The following is a 12,500-nucleotide window of genomic DNA, read 5'->3' on the forward strand; positions in this document are numbered from 1 at the left end:
GAAATTCATTGTCAATAACAGGACAGACGCATGAAAAACTGACATCAATTTGTTTTTTACAATACCAAAAAGGCAGAGAGGTCAAAATTAAGTCAAAACACGAGAAGAACGCGGGACAAAAATGCAAGAAACTTCAATCTGACGCGAGCAATATCGCGTCATTATCGCATAAATTATAAATTCATGTGTCTGTCCGCTTATTGACAATAAAAATTAGCCAATGAGCAAGCGAGCATTTTGCAGTCATTGTAAAAGATAAAATGGATCTCGCATCAAGTTTACTGCGCGGCAAACTTGCTTTTTGCCAAAAATCGAACTAACTTGAATTTCCGGATATTTTGTGCATGTTGGCTATGCCATGCTGATGAGGCCTAGCAAGGCCGAAACAGCTGTCCATGGCTACCAATTGACAGGGTGAAATGGTTGTGCACATGCGTTGGCCACACCCGGTTGGTATTACGGTGTCACCTTGCTATTTTTTCACAAATAAAGAGCCTGGGTTACCTTTGCTTAGTCGGCATTTTCTTGAATGTTGTGAAGGAGTTTATGCCCACATAAATGAATGAATAAATATGTACTTATCCATGAGACAACTCAGGCCTATTGATAGGAAAAAAAGAATGAGGACTGGGAAAATTAGGAGGAAAAATGCCAGTGCTCCACAATTAATCGTGTGGAAACCATAACCTTCCGATTGCTGGCTCTTCAGATGCTTTTTTGGGGCCTTCAATCAGAAAGAAGATCAACTCATGTTACAGGGATTCATCGATAAATACACACCACTTCATTCAAATTTCTGAAGGTCCCAGAATTTGTCAGTGACATAACTTCCTCTCCATCTTTCAAAGGAGAACGTCACAAGACCCGTAGACTTGAAAACAATGTCATAAGGCATGAGCTCATCCATTCAACCCTTTCCCAAGTAGATGAATTTTTTGGAGCAGGTTTCTCCCGCAAAAAGGATCGTATTTCCTCCGACGCCGAGATGGCTCTGTTTTGATTTGCCTTTTACAACAGTGAGCGTTCTGAATCTGCCAAGGGAACGGTTGGCAAATGGTTAATGCGAGACTTTGCGAGACGGCGAGACTAGCGTTTTTCTTTGCGAGCCCGAGACATTTTGACTTTTTAGATTGCGAGACCGAGACTTCAAAATGTTTTGAGTACGAGCGCGAGACGTTCATACTCTTAAAATTCGAGCCTCAGACTTGGTTGAGAGCTATGAGAATGAGCTAGAATGAGCTTGTACAAACGTCTTACAAAGGAGCCTTTTGTTGTAAACCCTTGTACGAGAAATCAGATCTGAAAATCTGTTAACAGTCAATAAACTATTATTTTCCTGGCCACAACCTAATTCCGATCAGGAGGTTGCGCTTGGTCGTTTCCCTCTGATTTTTTTGACTGACGCGGTGTCACTTACATTTCAAGTTGTCTGGAAGTCGTCAAAAAGAACGCGCGGCCGTTTCTGAACTCAGTTGAGGTGGAAACGTTCATGTATTAAAAACCATGGAGGAAACCGAAATGGGGAAAAAGTCTCCTTCTTCTCATAGGATGCGAAAGTACGAATCACGTAAGTACTGTTTGTATTTATCGATGTGCCGACAATTCGCTATTAGTCTATCAGTAAAACTTTAATGCCGGCCTGACGAAAACAACCACGCCACGCTTGGCCAGTTAGGTCCTGCGGTTCATCAGTCATCCAGCTTCGATTCTATTACTATAAGCTGCTAAATGTCTGGGCCGCAAGTTGCATTGATTGTGGTTTTAGCTGGGATTGTTTGCTCAAACTAAACTATTGCGAGACCCAGAGTTTTAAAAGGACCAGTCGGTAGAGCAGCGGTGATCAAACCCGAAGGTCGTGGGTTTAATAGACCTTTTCGGCTTGTACATTTTGTTTTCCCAATACAGATCATGTGATAATACTCAGGAAGCTTGGTCCTTTGTTTTGTTCATTAAAAAGAGTGCATGCAGGCATATTCATGCTTGCATGCCCTAATTTTAATGAACAAAACAAAAGACCAAACCTCCTGAGTATTATCACATGATCTGTATTGGGAAAACAAAATGTACAAGCCGAAAAGGTCTGGTCTGGTCAGGTCCCACCCTGGTCAGAGGGTAGGTAGGGCTAACGCTCACATGGTTCATATGGGGTAGAAATCTAGAACTTCACATTACAGGAAAGTCAGGGTGGTTTAGTGGTCATCAATCGTGCCTCCCACCTCTGTGACTCCGGTTCAACTCTGGCCTCGGGTCGTATGTGGGCTGAGTTTCAGTCGATCTCAATCTGACTCCGAGGGTTTTTCTCAGGGTACTCCGGTTTCTCCCTCCTCAAAATCGACTCGCAGTCAATTACATCTGGCTGGGTTTGCGGAGCTCCGAGATCACACATGGATCGTATGGCGGCAGCCGTGGGCGCTTTCACATGCATTCGGTCCGATCCCGTTGAGCCTGAAAAGCCCTTGTAGGGAGTGGTCAAATAAGCGCAAATTTACACTCCAATCAGTTACGTTTACTCGGGAAAGGGTTGACTCATATGCCAAGTATCGGAGATAGAGGCACCCCTTGATGAGCTCTTGCACGTAAGCCAAGTTTTCACGTCGGGAAAATTCCAGATGATCGGGGATTTCGCAGTTTCCCGACCATCCCAGACACGTAGGGAAAATAGAAACGCTTCTTATTTTCCCGATTCGTCCCCGACCATCCCAGATTATCAGGGATGTCTACGATTTATGGTTTTCATTAGTCGGCAAAATCTGGGACGGTCGGAAAACTGCGAAATCCTCGATCGTCGGGGGAGACGACCGCTGGAAATACGTCTGCGTTCGCAGGATAAGATCGTCTGGGATTTTCTCGACATATGAAAACTAGCCTTATGGCCAACTCTTCGTCGGAATGAGCCGGTCGTAAGTTTTTAAAAGGACTTCTGGGGCCCGGGAAGTTGCGGGGAGAGAGAACTGACGATAAGACCTGTGGCCCCAAGATGCCTTGTTCACTGCCGAGGGAAGGCGGGATGGAATTTCCAACTTAATGTAAAGCCCCGTCCAAACGAGCAATTTTTGTGTGACAAATGTATTTGCTGAAAAGCTGGCCATGGCGCATTACCTTTTATACGACAAGTTGTCGAGTACGAAAAATTGCTTGTGTAGACGACTCTTCACATAAATGATCATAAATATGGCAAATTCCTGCTCTTAAGGAGCGCTAATGGAGCTTCGCCTTATTTCTGCTTTGTCTTTGCTGTCCAAACGCATTGCTGACCCACTTAACTGCGAATTGTCAACAGTTATTATTTGTTGTGCTATCTACACGATCAAATGTATTTGCCACATAAAAATTGCTCGTGTGGACAGGGGCTTAAGCCTTATCAAGCGCGCAACACTGATGGCCATGATACCCAAACTGGGTCTAGTCTACGATGTAAACTCTTAACTTTGAAAACAACAACAACAACAACAACAACAAACAAACAAACCAAATATTTGGTTTTACAGTTTTTCAAACTGGGTCTACCATGCAAACTCTTAACTTTGATCGTGTAGATAGCACAAATATTAATTGTTGACAATTCGCAGTTACGTGGGTCAGCAATGCTTTTAGACAGCAAAGACAAAGCAGAAACAAGGCGAAGCTCCATTGGCGCTCATTAAGAGCAGGAATTTGCCACATTTATGATCATTTATGTGAAGAGTCGTCTACACGAGTAATTTTTCGTACTCGACAACTTGTCGCATAAAAGGGAATACGCCATGGCCAGCTTTTCAGCAAATACATTTGTCACATAAAAATTGCTCGTTTGGACGGGGCTTTACATTAAGTTGGAAATTCCATCACGCGGAATGGGACACAACCACGCCACGCTTGGCCAGTTAGGTCTGGCGGTTCATCCGCATTCATCCAGCTTCGATTCTATTACTATAAACTACTATAGCTAGCTATGAAATGTCTCGGCCGCAAGTTGCATCGATAGTGGTTTTAGCTGGGATTGTTTGCTCAAGATGGAGTTTGACTAAAATTTTGCGAGACCCAGAGTTTTTGAAGGACCATTCGCCACCCCTTTGGGAGGCGTTCTGTAAACAAATCTACTTGTCACATAAAAATTGCTCGTGTGGACAGGGGACTAAGCCTGATCAAGCGCGCAACACTGATGGCCATCAGCCTGAATAGCAAACTCGATGATAGACATGATACCCAAAAAATGACGTTTAGACGATTATTATTATTACTATTATTATTATTATTATTATTATATTATATTATATTTATTTTTTAATTTTTTTTTATCATTAGAGGGCAGGATGCTATGCCTGTCAACGTTTTTAACTTTGAAAAAACAAACAAACAAACAAACAAACAAACCGTGGTTGAAGACGACAGATAAATAAAAAAAACGGCGGCGGGTGTTGTTGAAGACGACAGATAAATACAAAAAACGGTGTTCTTTATCTTAAGTTTTATTCCTTAAGCAAGTTACGGAACATAATGATTAAACCTTAAAAGACCATTTCATGGCACATGTGTCTATAGCTATATAATAAAAACAGAATACCCAGAACAATAACAAAGTTACCTTCAAAATTACACCGTCTTGTATACTTAAGCAGCAATCTACATTCAATAAAATAAACCGATAAAAACCAAATTCTTCGCTTTTTGGTAAAAATTAACCCTAAATTGCTAATATCGACAACTTTTTTTAAAAATAAAGCTCTAAGCTTGTACTACTTTCGAAATTTGAGTTCTACTGAACTTATAAATTATCTGAGTGGTTCATAAATTAATTATCATCCAAATACGGTACGGGCTACGTAAGCTGATATCTCCCCCCCCCCCCCCCACCTCCCCCCCTCGGGTCTACGTTTCTTTCGTGTAAAAAGTGTGACGCATAAATGTCGAAGCTAACGCGCACGCACGCGATATCAAATAAAAAAACCTGTGCTTAACCGCTTCGCGGTCACGTCTTCTCCGCCAAAGGGAACTGAAGTTAATTTCTTCTTCGACTAGATTGCAGCGATATTAATTGCAAGAACGAACATTTTCCTTAAATTATTTATCTTTAACTAGAATCACAACTTATTAGTTTTTCATCTTGTAATTTACGTTGCCCCTACTCGACGAAACGTGTTCTCAAACTCAGTGGCTGAATGAAAAGACAGTACTCTTCATCCTCTTGTATTCCTTCCCATCCGTTGCCCATTCGTCTGCTCTTTTTATCATATCGTTATACTCTGTATAGAGCTAAAAAAGGAGAAAATACTGATCAAATACAGTAGACTTACCAGTATTCGGAGCTAGTATGTCACAGCAATAATATCATCGATCTATCTTCCTTTACTTCAACAGAACAGCTAGAGAACTTGTTGAACGTCTTGCTAGCATTAAAATTCTTGTTATCCAGGACACGGCGGTACAGAGCCTCATTTGAAACTGGCATGTTTGGGTTTATCAATAAAGGGAACTTTGGGGTTACTCTTCAGTGTTTTTAGTAAGAAATCTAAACAGAGTTCATTTTTTATGACTATCATGGGCAAACGATCAAATGACAAACGACAAATGTGGCGCGTCAGAAAAAAACGCAAAAGCATACTATCAGGGAGGCTGGAAATCTAATTGGCTCGATCATGTCTAGTGAGTGACAGCCAAAAAAGCTGATGTTTTTGTAAAAAATCAAACTGTTTTTTTCCTGGTCGACTCTTACAATGACGTTATCCCAGAAGAACAGCTCAAGCGCGGCATCAGGAAAAGACAAATTTATTTGTATGAGAAATAGTGATTTGTAGTCTTATTTGGTCTAAACAAACGGCAAAACTGGTATACAAAGTATCAAATTCCAAATATCATGTACAAATCAGGGTATTTTTTGTTTAAACCACCTACAAACTGAGAGAGGTCAGCTCTTACACTAATTTCTCGGACAGCAGTGTAATATTGTTATATGCCTAGACTTTCACTCAACAAAACGAGCACTCAAGTGAAGCTATGATCCTCGCATTTATGCACGCAATTTTAGCAATTGCGTGGAGACGCCTGAAAAACTCAGGACTTTAACGGGGTTTGAACCCGTGACCTCGCGATGCCGGTGCGACACGAGCACTGTGAGTGATTGATTCAGGGATACATTTCCGCTGTTGTTGCCCGCGCCAGATACAACAAAGGCGTATTATACCTTTAATTTTTACAGGTACTTTGAAACATTTGTAAATTATTCATTCAGCAGGTTTGTGAATAAAGAAGTTATGTTCTCATAGTGCTGTCTTTGTTCGTTTCGCTGCGACTGCTGAAGGGAAAGTCTAATACCAAAGCACTCAATGTACGGTGATTGGTCCCTCGGGAAACTAGTTAGTTTTGTTTTCCCTCGAGTCCTCATGATGATGAGGACTCTCGGGGAAAACAAAAATGTTTCCCTCAGAACCATAATCAAGCTAATCTACTCAGTAATCTAAATTTGTGTCAATTTACGATGTTTTTAAACCAAGGCTGTGGAAAAAGGCTGATCTACGTTGTGTATAAATATTAACCTACAGCGAAAAAAAAAAAAAAATGGGTGCCTCATCAAGAGAAGTTGTCAATTCTTATAGACGAAATGTGGAAAGAAGAAAGTTTAGGTGTGTTGGCAGGTGTTTTGTCTGGGTACGACAAAAAAATCCCTTCCTGTGATTTTTAGGAGAATGTAAACAGTGCAACGCAAATATCTAAAAATGGAATAAAAACTGGTTTCTTCCAAAACAATAAATTATTATTAAACTTCTCGTTTTCTGTGAGGGAAATCAGTCAACTCGATGCCAACTGCTCTATTGTATTACCTATTGCCTGACAGAAACTTGTAGTCAAAGTTTGGTAATTTTTACACATATGAAGTCAGAAAGAAAACAACCAAGTCAAGCTATTCCAAAAAGAAACTTCAATAAAGCCGACAGCCAAGTCTCACTCAAACAAGATTCCAAAATAACTGAAAGATCAACAATCAAAATAAAATCTTAAGTGTACTTATCAACGTAGCCGACACAGTCCTCAATAGAACTAAGAGTAATCTAGACCTACACTGATCAGAAAATAGGTTAGATAATCAATAACGTACTCTAACCGTACAGCATATCAATCACAGCGAAAACTATTTTTATTTTCTTCTCACCTTGTTGAGCCATTCTTCTTCCTGTTCCTCGCAATAAGTACTTACAATATCTGTTATAGAACAGTTGCTATCCATTTGAGCAATCTGTTCCAAATGAGGAAGCTGTTTATCAAGAAACGTAGGTTGATCAAAGGGGTGTGCTCAACTATATTCTTTAAGTTTAGTCTATCGAAAATTACTCACTGCTTGGGTGGGATTAGTAGGGGCCAAGCACAATAGGCCTCACCCTATCTGACGTATAGCATCAAAATTCTTTCGTTGCGAAACTACTATAAATATCAGAATGCAATGTTTCAGTAGTCAGTCAACAAAAGAATTGTGATGCGTTACGTCATAAGGGGTACGGTCTATTCAAAGAAAAGTAATGACTGCGATTTAACAATGGACAATGTTAGACATAATGAGTCACGTAATCTTTCCGTGCATTTGTAAAAGTAATACACCTTATTCCACAATGGCCACCATTTTAGTATTCTTTTGTTTGATTGCAAATTGGCCCTTTTGGCCTCGCTCAAGGTTAAAGTGGTACTATGATAAAAAATCACTTCCTTTTTGTGTTTTTCCTTAACACCTGCCTGGCAAAATCAAGTTTGAACTTTGATTTTTATCCAAAGGCTGTCTACTTTAATGGAGTGTAAGTTTTGGATTTCACGGTCCGCCATTACTCACGTTCAAAACTGACCGACTGGACCTCAGAAGGTTGGATCTAGCGAAAGTTACAAGATGCACTCATTAATTTGACGTAATTGCTTACCATGACCAGTAAAGAGGCAGTTAAAAACACCCTCTATTGTGTCTTCAAACACGCATATCTCAAAACTGAACTCGGTCTTTATTGCTAGAGAGTAATTAGCATGCTAAGATAAAACTCTCTGTAAAGTTTTAAAAACCTCTCTGGAGCAGATCCATCTAAAAACGCCCTATATTTGGTCTTTCAGCGCTTATATCTTATAAACGAACTCGGTGACCCCCTAATGTTATTGCTGAAAAGTGACTGCCAGGCTAAGATAAAACTGTCCTCAAAGTTAAAAAAAACACTCTCTGGAGCGGATTCAGAGCTATAAATCTGCTCCGGAGAATTTTTTAAAACTTTACAGAAACGTTTATCTTAGCGTGCTAATTACTCTTTAGCAATAAAGAATGCGGTCACCGAGTTCGTTTTTGAGATATACGTGTTTGAAGACACAATAGATTGTGTTTTTAGCTGCCTCTTTTGTTGCCATGGTAAGCAATTACGGCACATTAATGAGTGCATCTTGTCAAGAAATTATTGGTGTTTCATATGGTACCATAACTTCGCTGTTTCGTGAAGCAGTTAAGTAGATTCAGTCCTTCCAAATAGAATATTTTTCCCTGCTAGCACAGGTCTCTTTTCTTTTGCCGAGTATGGGAAGAGACCTCTGCGATGGGTCGAAATTCACTTTGATCCAGCCGCCGTCCGCAACCTTGGAGAGCACTCTCCAAACCGCATACACCTTATTCCAAAATGGCCACCATTTTAGTATTCTTGTGTTTCCATGCAAATTGGCCCTTATGGCCTCGTTCAAGTTTAAATATTATTTTGAATTTTACGTTTAAAAGCGAGGCCATAAGGGCCATTTTGCATGGAAACAATACTAAAATGGTGGTCATTTTGGAATAAGGTGTATGCCCCATGATATGTTTGCTGAATGTGACTTGATCCCGCTATGTCCCGCGCGTTCATTTACAGTTATTTTAATTTCGCTGTTGTTAAGTGAGGCCACTCAACATAAAGTATCACTTGAGGATGGTCGACACGGCTCTGTGTCTTTTCCCGTACTCATTAGCCCAGCAAACACGAGAAGAAAAGAGACTTCTGCTAGAAGGGAAAGAACAGTTTATTGAAAGTGCTAAAACTGGTTTGACCTCCTTAAGCCTAAAATCTCATTATGCACCAATAGAAACGGACTATGTGTATTGAAGCAGACAGTAGCGTGTAATTTCACATTACCTTTTCTTCACAACTCTTTTTTAATTCCACAGAGATATAATGGTGAATGCGGTTGAACAGCACTCCTCTTGCAGCACAAAATTGGCCGACACGGAAATCCTAAAAAGGACACATGCATGCTGATAATTGAAAGGGGCTACTACATTGTGGCTCAGTTTTTTGGGCACCAAACTGGCATGCAGATTTGCTCTGAGTTCCAATGCTGATGATCACCTTTGGATGGATTTGTGCCCATGCAATGGCTCCAAATTCAACTCCACTACCATTACCATTTGTAAATGGCAAATTGGTCATCTCCATCTAGCCTGCAAAGCAGGCGTATTGTTGTTTTGGTAAGAATTGTCGGCAGACATCTTGGACAGCGAGACTAACAGAGGCCTGAGGCGAGTCAAGAAAATTGCACTAAGTGAGAGGAGGACAGTGTGAAATTGTAGGAAAATGGCGGCCCATTACGAACAAGCGTACGCCTCCCAAAAAAACGCCTGCTCTGCAGGCTAATCTCCATCCATTTGGGTTTCATAACACTGTACGTTTATGTGAATGTTTTCCCGTTTAAGGTTTTCTTCACAAGTCAGAACTCTTTACAATTCTTTTTCTTAAAAGGAAAGATAGAGATTTAGAGAGAATCTAGATACTATGACAAAGGAGACAGAAAACCTGGTGTCATATCTTTTCCTATCCACAGTCTGCATGTTAAAAGGTTGTAATTTCCCTTCAGTTGGTGCGTTATACATGTATGCACCATGCAGCGTTAATAAATTATAGTAAACTAGTTTTGCTGTAAAGATCTATTGGAATGCGAATACATGTAAAGCCCAAATCTGTATAATAGCGACTCAAAAAACGAAGACTCTCAGGAATCAAACTGGGGTCAGAACAAAATTCCTCTAAGATTAACTTAAGTTTATAAAGCTGAAAAGAAAATTTTGGAAACTCTCACCAAACCTTACCTTTAGTGTTTCCCCTTCCTCGTTTTGTAAAGAAATTATTCTTGTAATTTCCCTGTTACGTTGACAAGCCTATAATAATAATAATAATAATAATAATAATAATAATAATAATAATAATAAATGGATAGGCAGGACGTTTTGGTATCCTCAGGGAGTGGGGCCCATGCCTTGCCAGCTGGATACTTTAGTTACTCGGCCGATACTATCGGTAGACATATCGGCCAATATATCGACCGATATGTCGATCGATAACTCACTGACGTTCCACCGAAACTCTACCGACGCTCATGTTATCGAGTTATATTAGGGTAAAGTGCACCTAACTCCAAACACAACACAAAAGAAACACGACTCACAACACACTTCACAGACGATACTTACGCTACTCTTATACGGTTACTTTTAATACTCATCCATTTAGGGAATGAGAAAATTTTGAAGATTTAATCAAGGTTTAAAATTGGAATTCGAAGTTGGAAATTAGTACAGGTCCCCACCATTATGAAGTGTCTTTTGGGAGGTGTCACCTGTCTGGTTGAGATTCAAATGATTTATGTTTTCACGTCAGTCTCTCTTTTAAACTCCTTATAATTTGCATTCAAATTCAAGCATACAGTAGAAACAAAAATTAGAGAGCTTGAATATTATCTTCAAGAAGGTTATCTCTGAAAACGAATTCCCAGTGCTGAACCGTTTCTGCTTTCTTTTTTGTCTCTGTGAACAAACCGTTTACGGTAGTAAATGTAAATTGTTTACCCCCGGAAGACCTTTAGAGCGCTCAGGAGCTGGTTCAACATGCGTCCGTGAATTCCGGATGGAATTGGAATTTTTTTTCTGGAGAGGGGAAAACCGGAGAAAAAACCTCTCGCAACAAGGAGAGAACCAACAACAATCGAAGCCGGGCCACATTGTTGGGAGGCGAGTGCTCTCACCACTGTGCCACCCACCCTCGCCTGCTTCCCCAAGAGGCCAAGTAGCCAAAACACGGGACTGGGCTGTCTATTTTTCCTTTTCTTTGTTTTGGACAGTCTTGGTAGCCCATAAATGATAATGAATATCGTCAGGAGCCCATGAGTAGGAACCTCCCTATGTACATGCACTATATCCTTGAGTTGACCTTTGCCCATATCTTTCTATTTTTAGCCGAACTGACCTTAGGCCTAATTAGGCCTAAACAAAAGTTTTTTGGCCTAACATTTGCTTTTATGAACAGAATGTCTCTATTTACTTGGTTCTTAGAAGCTTAATAACTTGAGTTTTTTTTTTTCTTCTTGATTTTTCAAGTTGAATTGTTTTCATCAGCTTCATCGTTTACACTGTTTATGAGGTTTTCATCATTTTCGTCTTTGTTATTGTTTTAATCGTTGTTTTTACGTTCCCGTCGGGTTTCTACCAGTTCTCCTAGTTTTGTTTTGTTAGTTCAATAAACGGATTCAAAACTCTGTACATACACTGATGGTTGTTCCGGTCGTTTCAGGTACGTAGCCATCACAGTTTTGCTTTCGAGATCAAGGAAGATGCCTTGAAAACCTTTCTGATATTAGACTGGTTTTGAATTAAATCAGTGTCATTTGTCCAATGGTACGTTCTTTAACAAAAAAATAAATGACAGTAAAGTTATGAAACGTTTGTTTTTTTATCATGTTTGCAGTGACTAGTACGTCATATTACTAGTCACTTTCTTTGTTGCAAATCAAACCGTTCCGCAAAATATTAGTCGAACAAAAATTCTAATTGCCCGATCGGGCAATTCTTAGAGTTTTTTTACTTGGCTACGGATGTGTTTCGCTTGCCCGGCGGGCCATCGGGCAAGCGTTAGTGTCGAACACTGTTAAAAATAAATAACCACTGTAAATCGGATTCCCTCAGTGCAATTAAATAAAATTACACTCCAGAGTCAAAATTTGTAATTTCTGACGAAAGAATGTAAAACGAAACGCGAATGTTCAAGCTACAAGTAACTTTATCGACCATTTTCTATCATTCCGCATTTTTGCCCTCGGAACTCAAAATTTGTCCGGGCAAGCATATCATGAGACGTACTTGCCCGGCTGACGATTTTAAAAACGAATATGGATCCATGGGCATGCCTAGTTCGACACACCTTTAAAACTTGAATTTTGATTTAAAGTTAAGGCTTTCTATGTTTACATGTATGGCAAGTTTTAATTGTTTTAATTGTCCCCCTTTCAATATAGCCTGCAAGGCAGCTAGCTGTTATTCGAAGGGGGATCGAGAATTTGGGCATGAAAATCGTTTAGGCACCCAAAATTATTTGTACCCAATCCCCTCTCTTTCCACTTTGAAAACAGCCCTATAAGATCCTTTTAACTATAGAAGTGTCATATCGAACTGTTATCATGTTATCAGTGAACAATGATCGCTTAGTCCGAACGTAGAGTATGATGATTGATTGAACAATTAAGTCGGAATGTTTACGTTGTGATTTCGA

The 12,500-nt window shown here is 40.0% G+C and overlaps 1 protein-coding gene across 7 annotated transcripts in view; it reads right to left on the minus strand.

Annotated features, from left to right (window-relative positions):
- Positions 1-4,436: 4,436 nt before the first annotated feature.
- Positions 4,437-12,500, minus strand: part of LOC137972088 (uncharacterized) — a 34,127-nt gene continuing 26,063 nt past the window's right edge. For 6 of the 7 annotated variants that reach the window (XM_068818909.1, XM_068818901.1, XM_068818902.1 and 3 more), the window contains 4 exons: positions 10,049-10,117; positions 9,099-9,197; positions 7,127-7,228; positions 4,437-5,232 (listed from right to left, as the gene is read on the minus strand). Coding sequence is in view for 2 of the 7 variants with exons in the window: in XM_068818912.1 (XP_068675013.1) it covers positions 5,128-5,232; positions 7,127-7,228; positions 9,099-9,197; positions 10,049-10,117 (375 nt within the window). In the remaining 5 variants the exon portion in view is untranslated. Of the gene's footprint in view, positions 5,233-7,126; positions 7,229-9,098; positions 9,198-9,225; positions 9,477-10,048; positions 10,118-12,500 lie in introns of those variants that run through there. The other variant, XM_068818904.1, reaches the window with a different exon arrangement.

This window comes from Montipora foliosa, chromosome 9, assembly GCF_036669935.1.
Source record: "Montipora foliosa isolate CH-2021 chromosome 9, ASM3666993v2, whole genome shotgun sequence".
Taxonomy (NCBI): Eukaryota; Metazoa; Cnidaria; class Anthozoa; order Scleractinia; family Acroporidae; genus Montipora; species Montipora foliosa.